The sequence below is a fragment of the Oncorhynchus mykiss genome, chromosome 4, assembly GCF_057628025.1.
Source record: "Oncorhynchus mykiss isolate SJ-2025 chromosome 4, ASM5762802v1, whole genome shotgun sequence".
Lineage (NCBI taxonomy): Eukaryota > Metazoa > Chordata > Actinopteri > Salmoniformes > Salmonidae > Oncorhynchus > Oncorhynchus mykiss.
The window spans coordinates 10,416,769-10,435,819 of NC_143025.1; the positions used below are offsets into that span (position 1 = coordinate 10,416,769).

At 45.4% G+C, this 19,051-nt stretch overlaps 1 protein-coding gene across 1 annotated transcript; it reads right to left on the reverse strand.

Annotated features, from left to right (window-relative positions):
- Positions 1-624: 624 nt before the first annotated feature.
- On the reverse strand, positions 625-18,418 carry LOC110521255 (apoptosis inhibitor 5). The gene is made up of 14 exons (XM_090231094.1): positions 18,012-18,418; positions 17,037-17,198; positions 16,755-16,848; positions 13,913-13,978; positions 12,413-12,564; positions 11,770-11,976; positions 10,866-10,970; positions 10,660-10,749; positions 8,792-8,976; positions 3,598-3,691; positions 3,386-3,442; positions 3,168-3,247; positions 2,642-2,787; positions 625-1,597 (listed from the first exon to the last, which is right to left on the reverse strand). Exons 1-14 carry the CDS (start codon positions 18,084-18,086, stop codon positions 1,527-1,529), a joined length of 1,584 nt encoding a protein of 527 aa, XP_090087220.1. The 5' UTR covers positions 18,087-18,418; the 3' UTR covers positions 625-1,526.
- Positions 18,419-19,051: the final 633 nt, after the last annotated feature.

Below are 19,051 nucleotides of genomic sequence, written 5' to 3' on the forward strand. Positions count from 1 at the left end.
TGAGCGGATTGGTTAGGTGGAAGCAATATGTTAATATTTCTACCCAGCAAATCACAAGGCAGGACGAAGCAATCCACCATAACATGAATATATATTAATTCCTCTCAGATCTACAGGAAACAGTGGGATGTCATTTCCTTCAAGATACCTTACTCTTCCTTTGACAGCAAGGTCACTTGGGCTTCAGAAAACACCAGTTCTTTTACAAAAAAAAGTTAAATCAAATCAAATGAACAAATTCCTAGCAAGTGAAGCTCAATACAAGCTAAAACAGGGGGTTGTGTTCAGTTGGTCTTTTTTTTGTAGCAACAATTAATAACAGTACATACCAAACATCACATTATGTCCCAAATACCACAAGCTTGGAGGTATGTTTGCTCCCGCGTGTGGAGGGGTGCGGCTTTCAGAACAGCACTGGTTGCGTTCAAATCAACAGTTGCTAGGTTTCCTTCAACCTGAATGCACCCCAGGAGTCTGTTTTGTCTTTTGCATTGATTGACTATATAGACGATACACCACCAACCTACAACACAGGTCAACTTCTGTATACTGCACAGTGAGGAAAAGCTTTGAAGGACCATTTGGTAGAAAAATACTCAGAAATTATTTGATCATCAGACTTGATCAGACTTGATTTCCTTTTTTTTAATCCAAAAGGTTTTAAATAACACGGGGAGAAATATTTAATAAAAAAAATAATAAAAGCATGCAAAACATGAATGGAAAACTCAAAATTGAGACTCTAAACTCATTTAAATTTAGTAGAAAAGTTACTTGGGAGTTAATTCAAATTAAACTTCCAAGTCCTAAATCTGCCTTGGCTGATTCAAAAGACACCCAATGTCCAATAAAACAAATTGACTTTAATAATCATCTATTCGGCATCACACAGCCTGTTTTGCAGAGGAAATAATCTAGTTTTTCCTACTTAAAAATTCAGAATACATTGGTTTTCAATGTAATTGTCTTATTTTTAACAAGGTTTTACACAAACAAAAGGGCGTGGTGGTGGAGACATCAATACAAGTTTGATAAAAAAAATTCAGAGGAAAACATTTCGATTCATACAAAGTAGCGAAGAGAGAAGGCCAATCCAAATCCAAACTCGAAAAAAATTTAAAAGAAATAAAAAGAGAATGCATTTGTCAACAGTTTATAAAACTTTTTTTTTTTCTGACAAAAATATCAAATCAGGTACAACTTGTCAGTCTCTGGTTCCACAAAAATACTAATAAAAAACTAAAACCACAAGGATCTACTCGAACAATCGCTTCACCAGGCAAGAGTGTGAGGGTGGAAATGTCAGGTAGGAAAGTCCAAATCCCAGTCTCCTTGAAGTGGATTTACTCTGAGGGCAGGAAACGACCAAAAAAACAACAACTTCCTTTGCACAGGTGTTTAGAGGCGGAGGAAAAAGAACAAGTGGACACAGGTTGAGGAGCGGAGGTCATGGAGACCCCCTTGGTTACGGCAGGGATCCTGATGTGCTGCAGTTCAGTGTGTGTAGTGTGTGTGTGATGGTGGACTCAGTAGATTCGGCCTCGGCCCCTGCCTCCGAATCCTCTTCCCCGGCCGCCCCTGAAGCCTCCGCGCTGCTCTGGAATCACAAGACGGGCACAACAGACAGGGGATCAGTATGAACAATCATCATAAGGGCCAGGAGATTTTCCTGACTGTTAGACCTGGCCAGGAATAACCTCGGGGCCTTATTTTGAAGGGATCCAACAGCCTATAAAAGGAAAAACTAACGGTGTTACTTCATGTGCTTCATAGCTCAAAAGGATCGTAATATGGAGACATTCCCTCCCATTCAGTTGCAGATTTCTCAACTGCTCACATGAAACAGAGGGCTCAGCTTGAAAACAATGCCTGATTTGGGTTAATTAAGCAGTAAGGCACCTCGGGTTTGTGGTATATGGCTAATATACCACGGCTAAGGGCTGTGTCCAGGCACTCCGCATTAAGTACAACCTTAGCCATGGTATATTGGCCATATACCACACCACCTCGGGCCTTATTGCTTACGGCTAAGGTTGTCCTTCAGCACTACGCATCGCGGAGTGCCTGGACACAGCCCTTAGCCGTGGTATATTGCCCATATAACAGAAACCTGAGGTGCCTTATTGCTATTACAAACAGGCTACCAACATAATTAAAGCCGTAAAAATATGTTTTGTCATACCTGTGGTATACGGTCTGTTATACCATGGCTGTCAGTCATTCAGCATTAAGGCCTCGAACAACCCAGTTTATAAAGTCTGATATACCACGGCTGTCAGCCAATCAGGCCTCAAACGACCCAGTTTATAACTATCCTATGAACACGGTACATTCTAGCATCAAATCATTAGCATGTGCACCTCGGTCACTCAAGTAGCCAGAAAGGGTGTATGTGGCACAATACACGGTGGAAGTGGAGAGGCTCAGTAGGCCCCCAAAACATGACCACAGTTCAGTCAGTACATCATCTCACCCAGAGTGACTAAGTTACACCAAGAGCATTCTACTTATGTAGAAGAGACAAAATGTCAGACAATATGAGAAGAAAACATGTCTGCGCAACGTCTGTCTTCCACCCGGTGCCCCTAAAACCCAGCTATGGCTCAGTGTGCCACCCTCGCCGCCCCAGCGCCACCCTCACCGTTAGAGAAGTTGCCGATGGTGGCGCTGTACTTGCCACTGGGGGGGTTGTAGATCTGCCGTGCATCCCTCCGGGGCAGGGGGGGGGACAGCTGCTTCTTCATGGTACTGCCTGCACCCATATCCTCCCCGGACGGGCGCTTCAGACTGTGGTGGGCAAAGAGGGCAAAGGTCACAGTGTTATGAACCCCAGGTGACCTGATCTAATGGTGTTTTATATCTGAAGATTTGCCACTAACAAGTTGCTAGTGTCCCTGTATAATGCATTACAAATCCATTCATCAGTCATTGATATGGGCAGGTCCGTTGAGATGAGACTGAATCCCATGAATGAACATTACACTCCCAATTTACAAAACAGACGGCCTGGCACTGAACTCCCCCCTACTTTGGGAGATCTGAAAACATCTGACCCATTTAGATTTTTGACAGCGTAATGCATCTTTAAGACTGTTAAAGAACACCTCGTCAGACACCCGATATTCTGGGTCACCAGATTCCCCGTGACAACATTGAAAGAGGCTTACGCTACAGCCTCAGCCTTCTGGACAGGCTTCCAGGACAGCGTGACTGTGCTCTTGTACGACGGCGGGTTGTGGAAGAGATCCTGCAGAGAAAGGGGAACAGTAATGAGAATGTCAGCTAGTGTTTCAGGGTCGACCAAGTGCGTTTCAGGGTCGACCAAGTGCGTTTCAGGGTCGACCAAGTGCGTTTCAGGGTCGACCAAGTGTTTCGAACACCTCACCTTGATCAGAACGTTGATGTTGTTGGTGATCTTCAGAGCCACCACTTTGATCTTGTTCTGAGATGGAAAGACAATATAACCATCAGGGAATACTCACAATAGAAAACGGTCTACGGCGCTTCATTGAAATCAGAACAACCGTGAGGCTTGTCAAGAACAAAACAAGTGACTTATCATTGGAGACCAAAACAACAGCCATGATACATAGCTACCTCTTCGGTCTTCAGTGCGTCTCCAGTCTTGCCTTGCAGGGCAACTCGCAGCTGGCGAATGTACACCTGCAGCCCTCTGGCGAAGTACTGTAATCTGGAGGCAGGAGAGAAAAAACAAACTTGGGTTTATGCACCTTTCAAACCAAGACATTTTTCCTCGCCATCTTCAGCATCCCACCAACTTTTAGTTATACAGTGCCTTGCGAAAGTATTCGGCCCCCTTGAACTTTGCGACCTTTTGCCACATTTCAGGCTTCAAACATAAAGATATAAAACTGTATTTTTTTATGAAGAATCAACAAGTGGGACACAATCATGAAGTGGAACGACATTTATTGGATATTTCAAACTTTTTTAACAAATCAAAAACTGAAAAATTGGGCGTGCAAAATTATTCAGCCCCTTTACTTTCAGTGCAGCAAACTCTCTCCAGAAGTTCAGTGAGGATCTCTGAATGATCCAATGTTGACCTAAATGACTAATGATGATAAATACAATCCACCTGTGTGTAATCAAGTCTCCGTATAAATGCACCTGCATTGTGATAGTCTCAGAGGTCCGTTAAAAGCGCAGAGAGCATCATGAAGAACAAGGAACACACCAGGCAGGTCCGAGATACTGTTGTGAAGAAGTTTAAAGCCGGATTTGGATACAAAAAGATTTCCCAAGCTTTAAACATCCCAAGGAGCACATTGCAAGCGATAATATTGAAATGGAAGGAGTATCAGACCACTGCAAATCTACCAAGACCTGGCCGTCCCTCTAAACTTTCAGCTCATACAAGGAGAAGACTGATCAGAGATGCAGCCAAGAGGCCCATGATCACTCGGGATGAACTGCAGAGATCTACAGCTGAGGTGGGAGACTCTGTCCATAGGACAACAATCAGTCGTATATTGCACAAATCTGGCCTTTATGGAAGAGTGGCAAGAAGAAAGCCATTTCTTAAAGATATCCATAAAAAGGTGGACCTTTTTAAAAAGCCACCTGGGAGACACACCAAACATGTGGAAGAAGGTGCTCTGGTCAGATGAAACCAAAATTGAACTTTTTGGCAACAATGCAAGACGTTATGTTTGGCGTAAAAGCAACACAGCTCATCACCTTGAACACACCATCCCCACTGTCAAACATGGTGGTGGCAGCATCATGGTTTGGGCCTGCTTTTCTTCAGCAGGGACAGGGAAGATGGTTAAAATTGATGGGAAGATGGATGGAGCCAAATACAGGACCATTCTGGAAGAAAACCTGATGGAGTCTGCAAAAGACCCGAGACTGGGACGGAGATTTGTCTTCCAACAAGACAATGATCCAAAACATAAAGCAAAATCTACAATGGAATGGTTCAAAAATAAACATATCCAGGTGTTAGAATGGCCAAGTCAAAGTCTAGACCTGAATCCAATCGAGAATCTGTGGAAAGAACTGAAAACTGCTGTTCACAAATGCTCTCCATCCAACCTCACTGAGCTCGAGCTGTTTTGCAAGGAGGAATGGGAAAAAATGTCAGTCTCTCGATGTGCAAAACTGATAGAGACATACCCCAAGCGACTTACAGCTGTAATCGCAGCAAAAGGTGGCGCTACAAAGTATTAACTTAAGGGGGCTGAATAATTTTGCACGCCCAAACTTTCAGTTTCTGATTTGTTAAAAAAGTTTTAAATATCCAATAAATGTCGTTCCACTTCATGATTGTGTCCCACTTGTTGTTGATTCTTCACAAAAAAATACAGTTTCATATCTTTATGTTTGAAGCCTGAAATGTGGCAAAAGGTCGCAAAGTTCAAGGGGGCCGAATACTTTCACAAGGCACTGTACATTTCCGGCCAACCGACCTAGTAATGATCTCTGGAAAGTTCTGAGTATGAACCGTAGACGTAATGCTGAGGCGGTATTGGCACGCTCTTGGTGGTTGCTAGGCAGCTAACTACTATCATCCTGGCAGTTGTAAACTTTGCGAGGCATGTCACTTCATCCATCTCGTCGCGCTGCCCACCACACACACACACTGTTGTTTCCTCAACCACAACTGGATGGATCCATAAAGACTTACAGTGGGAATAAATATCACTGAATGACAAAGAAAATATGGAAATAAAATAGGCTAATGCAATTGAAGGCATCAAATTGTTGCTTACTGAAACTCCCAAAGTCGGCAGGGGCGGCAGGGTAGCCTAGTGGTTAGAGAGTTGGACTAGTAACCGGAAGGTTGCAAGTTCAAATCCCCGAGCTGACAAGGTACAAATCTGTCGTTCTGCCCCTGAACACGCAATTAACCCACTGTTCCTAGGCAGTCACTGAAAATAAGAGTTTGTTCTAAACTGACTTGCCTGGTTAACCTGAATTTTCTTTTCACCGAATCGGCGTTTGGATATTGGTTAGGTTGTGGAAATGTTAGCTAAGTTGAGCTGCTCACAATTATCTTGTCTGTTTGGCTCATTATTTTGCATTGATCAGAACATTTTGCCAGCATGTTATGTAGTTTAACTAACAGATTATTTTGTGAGACCCTACGTCAGCTTGAGACCCTACCCCAGCTCCCTAACAAAACAGAGAGGTTAGGAAAGAGAAAAAGTCATGGACTTGCCATGGGCTCTTTATTTATATGGACGGCAGTTTCACACGTTGCCATGCAGGAAAAATGTATTATTGTGTGTGTCATTTATTCGGTTATATTTCATTATATTCTTAGCCTACTATAAAAATACAATGAGCTCCAATTGGGACAGTGAGGGTATTTTCATCCATATCAGGTGAACCGTTTAGAAATTACAGAACTTTGTGTACATATCATCCCACCCATTTTAAAGGAACAAAAATATTGGGGCCAGTTAACTTGACTACTTTAATACACAAGTTAACTATTTGGTCCCTTATTCAGATTGGAGGTTAACTTTAAAGTAACGCTAGTGGTCAACAACTCAGACGTGGAAGCAAAACAACTCAAATGCTTAGAATAATGCTTGATTTGTAACTTAAGTTGATGCCTTGTACGTCTATCCATTCATTTTACAGCGTAATTAAAATACGCTTGTATTTAGAATTCCATTTTTCCAACATTTCTTCATGGTCTATTACTGTAAATCACCTACTGGAACAATTCTGTTTATCCTCTGGACTCAGAAAGACAATTCAGATAAAGACAATTTATTTAATTTGAATTCCAAAGTGCTGGAAGTACAGAGCCAAAACAACTAAATGTGTCACTGTCCCAATGCTTTGAGCTCACTGTATGATGTGTGTTGACTGTAGTCAGGGTAGCCCAAGTAGGCCTAGTTTGTTGAATCATCAATAAACACCTATTGATTTAATGTGAACGGCTCAGCCATATAGGCGGCACAGACTAGTAACATCATTCAACTCGAAATATGCCATTCTAATTAGAGGTCGACCGATTAAATCAGAATGGCCGATTAATTAGGGCCGATTTCAAGCTTTCATAATCGGAAATCTGTATTTTTGTACACCGATTTGGCCGATTTTTTATATATATTTTTTTACACCTATATTTAATCTTTATTTAACTAGGCAAGTCAGTTAAGAACACATTCTTATTTTCAATGACGGCCTAGGAACGGTGGGTTAACTGCCTTGTTCAGGGGCAGAAAGACAGATTTTCACCTCGTCAGTTCAGGGGACCCAATCTTGCAACCTTACAGTTAACTCGTCCAACGCTATAACCACCTGCCTCTCGTTGCACTCCACAAGGAGTCTGTTCCGCGAATGCAGTAATCCAAGGTAAATTGCTAGCTAGCATTAAACTTATCTTATAAAAAACAATCATAATCACTAGTTAACTACACATGGTTGATGATATTACTAGATATTATCTAGCGTGTCCTGAGTTGCATATAATCTGACTGAGCATACAAGCATACAAGTATCTGACTGAGCGGTGGTAGGCAGCAGCCTCGTAAGCATTCAAACAGCACTTTTGTGCGTTTTGCCAGCAGCTCTTCGTTGTACGTCAAGCATTGCGCTGTTTATGATTCAAGCCTATCAACTCCCGAGATGAGGCTGGTGTAGCCAATGTGAAATGGCTAGCTAGTTAGCGGGGTGCGCGCTAATAGCATTTCAAACGTCACTCGCTCTGAGATTTGGAGTAGTTGTTCCCCTTGCTCTGCATGGGTAACGCTGCGTCGAGGGTGGCTGTTGTCAATGTGTTCCTGGTTCGAGCCCAGGTATGGGCAAGGAGAGGGACGGAAGCTATACTGTTACACTGGCAATACTATAGTGCCTATAGGAACATCCAATAGTCAAAGGTATATGAAATACAAATGGTAGAGAGAAATAGTCCTATAATAACTACAACCTAAAGCTTCTTACCTGGGAATATTGAAGACTCATGTTAAAAGGAACCACCAGCTTTCATATGTTCTCATGTTCTGAGCAAGGAACTTAAACGTTAGCTTTCTTACATGGCACATATTGCACTTTTACTTTCTTCTCCAACACTTTGTTTTTGCATTATTAAAACCAAATTGAACAAGTTTCATTATTTATTTGTATTATATTAAGTTAAAATAAGTGTTCATTCAGTATTGTTGCAATTGTCATTATTACAAATAAATAACATTAAAAAAATTATTCCCCCCACAAAATTGCCCGATTAATCGGTATCGGCTTTTTTGGGGTCCTCCAATAATCGGTATCGGCGTCGAAAAATCATAATCGGTCGACCTCTTATTCTAATCTTTTGAAAATACATTATTCGTTTTGTGTTTTAGGACCTACCAAAAACGATCTAATAGTGAATTTTTTTGTGATGGGTGTTATTCCAACGGATTAATTCAAATACGACGCCCACCCACATCTACTCCCACACTGGACGGCCTGTAGAAAAGACTTATCCAGAAAGGAATGTGGTCAAAACAGGACTGTATGAACTAGGTTCTAAAAAACATGGCCAGATAAAAATGACTGGCAACATTCAGTAAAGTCTGTATGCAAAAGGGTACTAGACTGACTTAAAAATACATTTTAAAAAATACAAATAAAACTATGACTCGGTAAACAATCACTGACATTACTGGCATTCACACGCTACAGTAGACCGATAGAAATTAAACAGAAACGTTGTCAAAACGCAGATGACTGATGAAAATGGGGACCAAAATAAATGTAAATGCCACAACACTTTTCAAAAAGACAAGCGAACGTTGCCAAAAACGTTACGGGGCAAACACTCCTCTACCTGATCTTGAAGTCTTTGAGGCGCTCTGCATTGATCTTGTCAATGAGGAAATCGGGGAGCTTTTTGCCCAGCTGGTGGAAGCTGAAGAGGAGACACTCCACGTAGCTGAACTGCAGCTTGGGCTCGTCGCTCAGTGTGTTCTCGCCGTTCTCACCCTCCGCCTCTGGAGGCAGCGGCATGAACTCCTAGACACAGGGAGGAAGGGTGGACCAGTTAGCCCTCCTACCGGTCCGGACCAGTTGGCCCTCCTACCGGTCCGGACCAGTTGGCCCTCCTACCGGTCCGGACCAGTTGGCCCTCCTACCGGTCCGGACCAGTTGGCCCTCCTACCGGTCCGGACCAGTTGGCCCTCCTACCGGTCCGGACCAGTTGGCCCTCCTACCGGTCCGGACCAGTTGGCCCTCCTACCGGTCCGGACCAGTTGGCCCTCCTACCGGTCCGGACCAGTTGGCCCTCCTACCGGTCCGGACCAGTTGGCCCTCCTACCGGTCCGGACCAGTTGGCCCTCCTACCGGTCCGGACCAGTTGGCCCTCCTACCGGTCCGGACCAGTTGGCCCTCCTACCGGTCCGGACCAGTTGGCCCTCCTACCGGTCCGGACCAGTTGGCCCTCCTACCGGTCCGGACCAGTTGGCCCTCCTACCGGTCCGGACCAGTTGGCCCTCCTACCGGTCCGGACCAGTTGGCCCTCCTACCGGTCCGGACCAGTTGGCCCTCCTACCGGTCCGGACCAGTTGGCCCTCCTACCGGTCCGGACCAGTTGGCCCTCCTACCGGTCCGGACCAGTTGGCCCTCCTACCGGTCCGGACCAGTTGGCCCTCCTACCGGTCCGGACCAGTTGGCCCTCCTACCGGTCCGGACCAGTTGGCCCTCCTACCGGTCCGGACCAGTTGGCCCTCCTACCGGTCCGGACCAGTTGGCCCTCCTACCGGTCCGGACCAGTTGGCCCTCCTACCGGTCCGGACCAGTTGGCCCTCCTACCGGTCCGGACCAGTTGGCCCTCCTACCGGTCCGGACCAGTTGGCCCTCCTACCGGTCCGGACCAGTTGGCCCTCCTACCGGTCCGGACCAGTTGGCCCTCCTACCGGTCCGGACCAGTTGGCCCTCCTACCGGTCCGGACCAGTTGGCCCTCCTACCGGTCCGGACCAGTTGGCCCTCCTACCGGTCCGGACCAGTTGGCCCTCCTACCGGTCCGGACCAGTTGGCCCTCCTACCGGTCCGGACCAGTTGGCCCTCCTACCGGTCCGGACCAGTTGGCCCTCCTACCGGTCCGGACCAGTTGGCCCTCCTACCGGTCCGGACCAGTTGGCCCTCCTACCGGTCCGGACCAGTTGGCCCTCCTACCGGTCCGGACCAGTTGGCCCTCCTACCGGTCCGGACCAGTTGGCCCTCCTACCGGTCCGGACCAGTTGGCCCTCCTACCGGTCCGGACCAGTTGGCCCTCCTACCGGTCCGGACCAGTTGGCCCTCCTACCGGTCCGGACCAGTTGGCCCTCCTACCGGTCCGGACCAGTTGGCCCTCCTACCGGTCCGGACCAGTTGGCCCTCCTACCGGTCCGGACCAGTTGGCCCTCCTACCGGTCCGGACCAGTTAGCCTTCCACCGGTCCGGACCAGTTAAGGGCAAAACACGCCATAACCAACATCAGCCTCATACCATGGCACGGTCTGTTTGGTCCATTGGCCCTTTACCAGTCTGATAAACCAGACCGTTACATAAGCTGGTCCAAAATCAACAACTAGATATAGGGATATGCAGTCTGGTGAAAACTCTCCTAACCCCATTAGAAGATATCCAGAGAGATACCAGTATGGTGAAAGCACTCCTAACCTCATGAGAAGGCTGAGCTGCGCTAGGCTGTTACTTACCAGCAGCTTCTCAAACAGCATGGTGAGGTTGGTCTCCACCTTCTCCATGTCTCCACAGAATGGACTCATCTCAGCAAGCAGCTTCAACACCTACACACACACACACGCCACATATCAATGCTATTGTCCCCGGCATGTTGGAGCCAACATGGAGGACTAGTTGCCTGAACTTTGTACTGTTGGTACAGGGGAGGGTGGTAACTGACCTCCAGCTGAATGTCCAGCTCTGCCACGGGACTGGTCAGGGAGCTGAGGTTGGGCAGGACGTGGTCACAGAAGTAAGTGACGAAGCGGGTGGAATGGACATTTTTCTGGAAGTGTAAAAATAGCTCAAGAAGTTCAAGTTAATTTGTCTCTGAGGAACATTTGTTTTAGGGGGAGGTCAGAAGCTTGAACAAACACGTATAAATAGAAAATAAGTAAAAATGAGACGTAAAGGCAAAAACACAATTAGCATTTTGCAAACAATTACAGTGTGTGTGTGTATATGGTGATAGTAAGCATTGTAAAACAACATTTCCCCCAGTGTGTTTGGTGATACCGTGTGTGTTGTGAGTGGGAGATAAGCAGTTGCTTCAGTTGGTAAGAGTGTGGCACTAGCAAAGCCAAGGTCGCAGGTTCAAGTCCCACAGGGGACACACAAAAATGACTATGAACTCACTGTACTGGAAGACACTAAGTGGAGTATAGTATGTCAGAATGTCTGCGTGTCACTCAGAGAAGAGGTAGAGTATATTATTATGGCCTGTGTGTGTATCACTCACAGAGAAGAGGTGGAGTATATTATTATGGCCTGTGTGTGTGTGTGTGTGTGTATCACTCACAGAGAAGAGGTGGAGTATATTATTATGGCCTGTGTGTGTGTTATAGTGTGTGTGTGTGTGTGTGTGTATCACTCACAGAGAAGAGGTGGAGTATATTATTATGGCCTGTGTGTGTGTTATAGTGTGTGTGTGTGTGTATCACTCACAGAGAAGAGGTGGAGTATATTATTATGGCCTGTGTGTGTGTTATAGTGTGTGTGTGTGTGTATCACTCACAGAGAAGAGGTGGAGTATATTATTATGGCCTCTGTGTGTGTGTGTGTGTGTGTGTGTGTGTATCACTCACAGAGAAGAGGGGCAGGGCCTGGCGCGTGCACTGCAGCAGGCGGTCCACAGTGTCAGGGTCAGCGGGGTTCAGGGCCTGCTCCAGAAAGGCCTGCTCCACCACCAGCTCCACCAGCTGCTGCCGTCCACTCATCGTCTGCAGGCCCTTCAGCACCATCAGGATCCGCATCAGCAGCACAAACTCTTCCCCAGTCACGTCCTCCAGCACCTGGGGTTGGAACAGGGTCAACGTGGGACACAGGGTCAACGTGGGACACAGGGTCAACGTGGGACACAGGGCTGGGTCGTGTTCAGTAGGCACAAAACAGAAGAAAACTGACTAAAACTGGGAGGGACTACCAGGACTTGCCCAACAAGAAAGTATTTTTTTGCTTTGAAGACATTTTGCTACGATGTGCTCTAATGAAAATGACCCAGGAGTCACCGTGACCCACAGGTCACCAGTTACAAATATATCCTACCTCCAACTAGGTGACAGATCCCTCCTACGGAGCTCTTGTATTCAGTTTGTCAATTAATAGTAATAAAAACACATTCTAATCTATCCAAGCCCTCTCACAAAGAGCTCTACTAACCAGCCCCAAGCAGTGAGTTAGTTCACCACACGGATCGTTGCTACCAGAGCAGAGCGCTATGGAACAGACCTTCTTTGTCTCGGTAAAGATGTAGTCCTCCACCTCCTTGGTCATGGCGTCCTCAGGCATGGTCTTCAGCTTGATGGAGAGGAACTTGATGGCCCTCTCCCTTACTATGTCCTCCCCCTGCAGGATCTGAGAGAACAGACCTCCTAGTGTAGCTGAGACAGAATAGAGAAATGCAGGTTGGTTATCCACAGGACATAAAGAGGCTATGCAGAAGTCCTGCCTCTGGGAGGGGGAGCTCGAGACAAAGAAAAGGGTATTATATCCATGTTATGCTCACCTCAACTAACTAGGACTACCCACTAACTAGGACTACCCACTAACTAGGACTACCCACTAACTAGGACTACCCACTAACTAGGATGGTTAATGTAAGGCCTGCTACATGTTTACTAACGCGTTGTTTCAGAGTTCTACACAACAGACGGCATGGAATACAGTCAGGTATGAAAACACCTGGAAAAAAAACATTTCCTTTGAACTACTCTTTTCTTTTTAGAGCATTGCACGAACACAAGAGCACGAGGCAGGGCGCCCTACCTGATCACTAGTGTATACAAGAGCACGAGGCAGGGCGCCCTGCCTGATCACTAGTGTATACAAGAGCACGAGGCAGGGTGCCCTGCCTGATCACTAGTGTATACAAGAGCACGAGGCAGGGCGCCCTACCTGATCACTAGTGTATACAAGAGCACGAGGCAGGGCGCCCTACCTGATCACTAGTGTATACAAGAGCACGAGGCAGGGCGCCCTGCCTGATCACTAGTGTATACAAGAGCACGAGGCAGGGCGCCCTACCTGATCACTAGTGTATACAAGAGCACGAGGCAGGGTGCCCTGCCTGATCACTAGTGTATACAAGAGCACGAGGCAGGGCGCCCTACCTGATCACTAGTGTATACAAGAGCACGAGGCAGGGCGCCCTGCCTGATCACTAGTGTATACAAGAGCACGAGGCAGGGCGCCCTACCTGATCACTAGTGTATACAAGAGCACGAGGCAGGGCGCCCTACCTGATCACTAGTGTATACAAGAGCACGAGGTAGGGCGCCCTGCCTGATCACTAGTGTATACAAGAGCACGAGGTAGGGCGCCCTGCCTGATCACTAGTGTACACAAGAGCACGAGGCAGGGCGCCCTACCTGATCACTAGTGTATACAAGAGCACGAGGCAGGGCGCCCTGCCTGATCACTAGTGTATACAAGAGCACGAGGCAGGGCGCCCTGCCTGATCACTAGTGTATACAAGAGCACGAGGCAGGGCGCCCTGCCTGATCACTAGTGTATACAAGAGCACGAGGCAGGGTGCCCTGCCTGATCACTAGTGTATACAAGAGCACGAGGCACTGCATCCTGCCTTTTCACTAGTGTATACAAGAGCACGAGGCACTGCATCCTGCCTGTTGACTCGTGAAGTTGTCCGCCATCTCACAATTGAAAACCTACCCATACATGAGAAAAAATTTATATAATTGAAATGTTTTTAAAAAAATGGACACTTACCCTTCGCGTCCATCTTGAAGATGGAGACCAGAGCTGTGTTCACTTGGTTGAATTCGGCCGAATCTTCTGTAAACAACAACGTAGAAGAGAGTATAAATATTGGTCCAACAGCTTCCCATATATCCTATTGACACCGACCCAAACACCATGGTATACATAATGTCCACTCCCAGGAGAGTACAAACATTTCCCCTCAACAGGGCACGTGCTACATAGGTTTGATACAAGGTACGAGTGTTGCTCGGTATACCGGTAACATTCCCATGGTAACTGTACATTACCAAAACATCCCAATACCAACAGTTTTAGAATAACGCAGTAACGTTTCATATGATACTACCGATTATTTTCAGCTCTACCGATCTAAAGAACCTGCTTGCACTTGTTATAAAATGTTAATAAATTCAGTTGAATTCAATAACATCCACCTCACTCGTCTGCTTCTCTCCTTCCGTCCACCCCTCACTCGCCTGCTTCTCGCCCTCCGTCCACCCATCACTCGCCTGCTTCTCGCCCTCCGTCCACCCCTCACTCGCCTGCTTCTCGCCCTCCGTCCACCCATCACTCGCCTGCTTCTCTCTGGGCTTTCCCTGTATATAGTCTTGCAATTGTACTGCTGCTCTTTAATTACTTGTTACTTTCATTTCTTATTCCTATTTTTTCTTAAACTGCATTGTTGGTTAGGGGCTCATAAGTAAGCATTTCACTGAGGTCTACTACACCTGTTGTATTCAGCATTTCACTGTGAGGTCTACTACACCTGTTGTATTCAGCATTTCACTGTGAGGTCTACTACACCTGTTGTATTCAGCATTTCACTGTGAGGTCTACTACACCTGTTGTATTCAGCACTTCACTGTGAGGTCTACTACACCTGTTGTATTCAGCACTTCACTGTAAGGTATACCTGCTGTATTCGGGGCCTGTGACAAATACAATTTGATCTATTCATCTATCAGTTTTTAAAATGAAATTTAGCCGTGATGGCAAGCGGGATTTTTTAAATGCATTTAACCAGACAAATCAGGTAAGAACAAATTCCTATTTACAATGACAGTCCACCAAAAGGCCTCCTGCGGAGATGGGGATACATTTTTGTTTAAAAAAAATAACATGACAAAACACACATCACAACACTACATTAAGAGGGACATAAGACAACACAGGATGGCAGCAACACATGACAACACAGCATGGCAGCAACACATGACAACACAGCATGGGAGCAACACATGACAACACAGCATGGCAGCAACACATGACAACATAGCATGGCAGCAACACATGACAACATAGCATGGCAGCAACCATGGTAGCGGCACAAAACATGGTACAAACATTGGGCACGGACAACAGCACAAAGGGAAAGAAGGTAGAGACAACAATGCATCACTGCAGTCCTTGAGTCCTCTTATATTTGTTACATCGGAGTAGCGCGGGCAAAGTTGATACATTATATAATTTCATTGCCTGTTATAACAATGGGCACAGGCCAGTCTGAGTAGACTGCAAGTTCGCTGTAACGCAGCCTCCCGTGTCAACTGAGCACAAGCCTAAAACGGGTAAAATTATGACCCATATTACCAGATACACCTTTTTTTCTTTCTACGAGATTCCTTTCTGACAGTTTTATCCCCCTATTATAAATGCATTTCAAATTATTTCCTCCTTGCACTGTCTGTTACGCATCTTTTTATTAAATTTTTTTTTAAAATCAAGAATATGTGAAGTATTATTTTCTATAATACTTTGTATAATTTCACAAACCATGTCTTAAACTAATCCGGGGTAACCAATTATTGGTTTGATAACAAACAATGTTGTTCAGTCATGTTACCTAGCTAGCTAACAACCCGGTAACTTGACAGTATGTCTAGGCTAATTTGATTGGCCCAGGAATAAAGGAAAAGGGTCTGCTACTTATGACATGTGCTTCTAAAAAAAAGGAAGGATTCATGTAGGTCTAAACTATATTAAAAACCATTCTCCTTCTGGTGTTACTTCAATTCCGTTTGGTGCCTAACATTTTAAAAGTTGGGAGCAGTGTATTTAATATACTTTTTACCCCCTTTTCTCCCCAATTTCGTGGTATCCAATTGTTTAGTAGCTACTATCTTGTCTCATCGCTACAACTCCCGTACGGGCTCGGGAGAGACGAAGGTTGAAAGTCATGCGTCCTCCGATACACAACACAACCAAGCCGCACTGCTTCTTAACACAGCGCGCATCCAACCCGGAAGCCAGCCGCACCAATGTGTCGGAGGAAACACTGTGCACCTGGCAACCTTGGTTAGCGCGCACTGCGCCCGGCCCGCCACAGGAGTCGCTGGTGCGCGATGAGACAAGTACATCCCTACCGGCCAAACCCTCACGACTCTAGGCCAATTGTGCGTCGCCCCGCGGACCTCCCGGGCACGGCCGGTTACAACAGAGCCTGGGCGCGAACCCAGAGTCTCTGGTGGCACAGCTGGTGCTGCAGTACAGCGCCCTTAACCACTGCGCCACCCTGGAGGCCGGGAGCAGTGTATTTATGAGAGAGACGGAAACAGAGTGTGATGAAGGGAGGGAGATGTGTGTTTGTGGGAGAGAGAGAGTAGTGTGTGTGTTTATGAAGTATTAGATGTGTGTTTATTAAGTGAAGAATAAAGAAGGTTTCATGCAGTATTTCCCCTTACTGCCATAATGACACGCAGATCATTATGCATGTATATTCCACTAGGTCACTCCCCCCTCTGTGGTAAAAGCGATATTTGGCCTGGTATCAAAATTAAAATGTTTGTATCACAACAACACTAAGTTACATGTGAAAATGTCTAGGAGGGTTAGCTTAAGAGTACTGTACCTGTCTGCAGAAGCTGGGTGAGGATATCTGCTACCCTGACAATGTTCTCCCCGGCTGCGAAACGGGGGAGCTCTTTGATGGCCTGCCTCCGAATCTACAGGAGGAAAGACGAAGAACCGACAACCGGTAAGCAACAGAGTAGTAGGACTACTGTAACCAGGCATTAGATATACAGCTACTCATTTAAATTGATTGGTTAAAATCGAACTTTTTTTCTTCTCCATTCGGCACAATGGAATTACCCAAATGGATATGATAGTGCCACAGGGATAAAATCCTTACCGAGACGTCTTCATCCTCACACAGGTCAAGCTGAGCGTTGATTGCTGCATCCGCCAGCTCTGGGAAACTGCTGAAGAATTTGGGAATGAACTGTGCTGCCAAGCGCTTCTCTTTAGGACCCCCTTTCACGCCATCAAGGATCACCTGATAGGCATCTTTGTGCTGGAGGACAGATCCAAACAATTTGATACATTAACACGTTTGTAATATTAGGACATCACTGTCAAACATGAATGCAAAAGCTTCCAGTTTAGTGTTGGTCAAAATACTGATTAGACTAGAGATGAGACTTCTGCCCAACAAGCATGCAATACTTTAATCCCTTGGCATTATACTAGCAAGTTGTCAGTAGTAGTAGCTACCTAGCTAACAACACTATAGTAAGAGAGCGCCTTTGATTTTTACATTGTAAATCTAACCAGCATGACAAGTTATAAGTCATGCCATGGCTCAATTTCTTTTTATCAGGAGCTGTGCAAGGCAATCAATAACCCATCTTAGACAATTAACGTTAGCTAGCTATCCGCTATTTAGCTAGTGGGATAGGGGTCAGGTCAAATCAATTGGCTAGCATGAAGCTAGCTAGCGGTCTGTGTTCTCTGTTTTGACTTCGCTAAGCCAACTAAAATGTATTATAAAACATCGTCAAGTAAGTAACTAACTAGTTAACTTGCTTGCTATAAATGTAAATTAGTTCCATGAGTTACCTGGAAAGCTACGATACAAACGCCGGGTAAATCAAGTGAAACAGGATTAGCTAACAAATTAGGCCCATTTTAGCTTGCTAGCAAGCTAACGTTAGTTTAACATGAGATGCTAACTAGCTAGTTACTATACTTTACCAATGTGTGTGGTTCGGCCTAACTTTCACCTCTGGCTTCCACTGCTGTAACTTATTTGAAGAATAAAAAAAATGGCGCTATTCTGGAAGATACTTCAATTACTTAGATAAGTAGTTATCCATCTCCTGCATACCTGGCTCAGATCCTCCGGCTTGGCATCAGCAAGAATCCCATAGTTACGATACAGCTCCTCGATAGTGACCGCCATCAGAGTGCGTCCAACTGCGTGTTGTCGAGATGAGAACACAAACAATATTCCACCGATATGACTTTAAATTCTTCCCTTTGAGTCCAGAATTTCTCCAAAAACATAGACAATATTACGCGCTGTGTATTGGACAAGGGAATGGGGAGAGGAAATTTCTAGAACGCTGCGAATGAAACCCCGTTCTCCGTTCCAACAATGTACACGACTAGCCTTGCTACGACAATTAGTATCAGGAAGTACATTAGTGCGCATGCGCTTCCTTCAGGGACTTACACCAACGTTCTGGAACGCGCGGACAATATTCCTCATCTTCATCTTCCCAACAATACTGTAATTTACACTGTCCGAGTGAAGTTATATATTTGATAACAGTGATGGCAAACGCACATCCTATACATAACATAAGGAACAATGGACCTTTAATATCACTGTATGATAAGTTTTTAATGGCACAGATTTCGGACCAACTCGAGCGCATCCAAAAGCTTGTCTAACATCAACTTTATGCAAAAATGTTCAGTGGTGGAAAAAAGTACCCAATTGTTACACTTTTAAATTGATTATTATTGAGACGACTCAAGTAAAATTGAAAAGTCACCGAGTAAAATACCAATTGAGTAAAAGTCTCAAAGTACAGTATTTGGTATTAAATATACTTATAAAAGAAAACTATAATTTCAAATGTCTTATGTGAAGCAAACCAGATTATTTATTTATATATAAACAATGTATGGATAAGCCAGGGGCATTCCAACAATCAGACATCATTTACAAACGAAGCACTTGTGTTTAGTGAGTCCACCAAATCAGAAGCAGTAGTGATGACCCGCACTCTCTTGATAAGTGCATGAATTTGACCATTTTCCTGTCCTGCTAAGCATTCGGGAATGTTACGAGTAAGTCTGAGTGTCAGAGAAAGGGTACGGGAGTAAAGAGTACATATTTTCTTTAGGACTGTAGTAGAG

Coding starts and splice junctions, on each gene's coding strand:
- LOC110521255 (XM_090231094.1), bottom strand. CDS start 18,086: ATGGCGGTCACTATCGAGGAGCTGTATCGTAACTATGGGATTCTTGCT. Junction 16,849..17,036: donor GTGAGGATGAAGACGTCTCG/GTAAGGATTTTA, acceptor TTCCTCCTGTAG/ATTCGGAGGCAGGCCATCAA. Junction 3,692..8,791: donor CTCAAAGACTTCAAGATCAG/GTAGAGGAGTGT, acceptor TCCTGCCTCCAG/ATTACAGTACTTCGCCAGAG.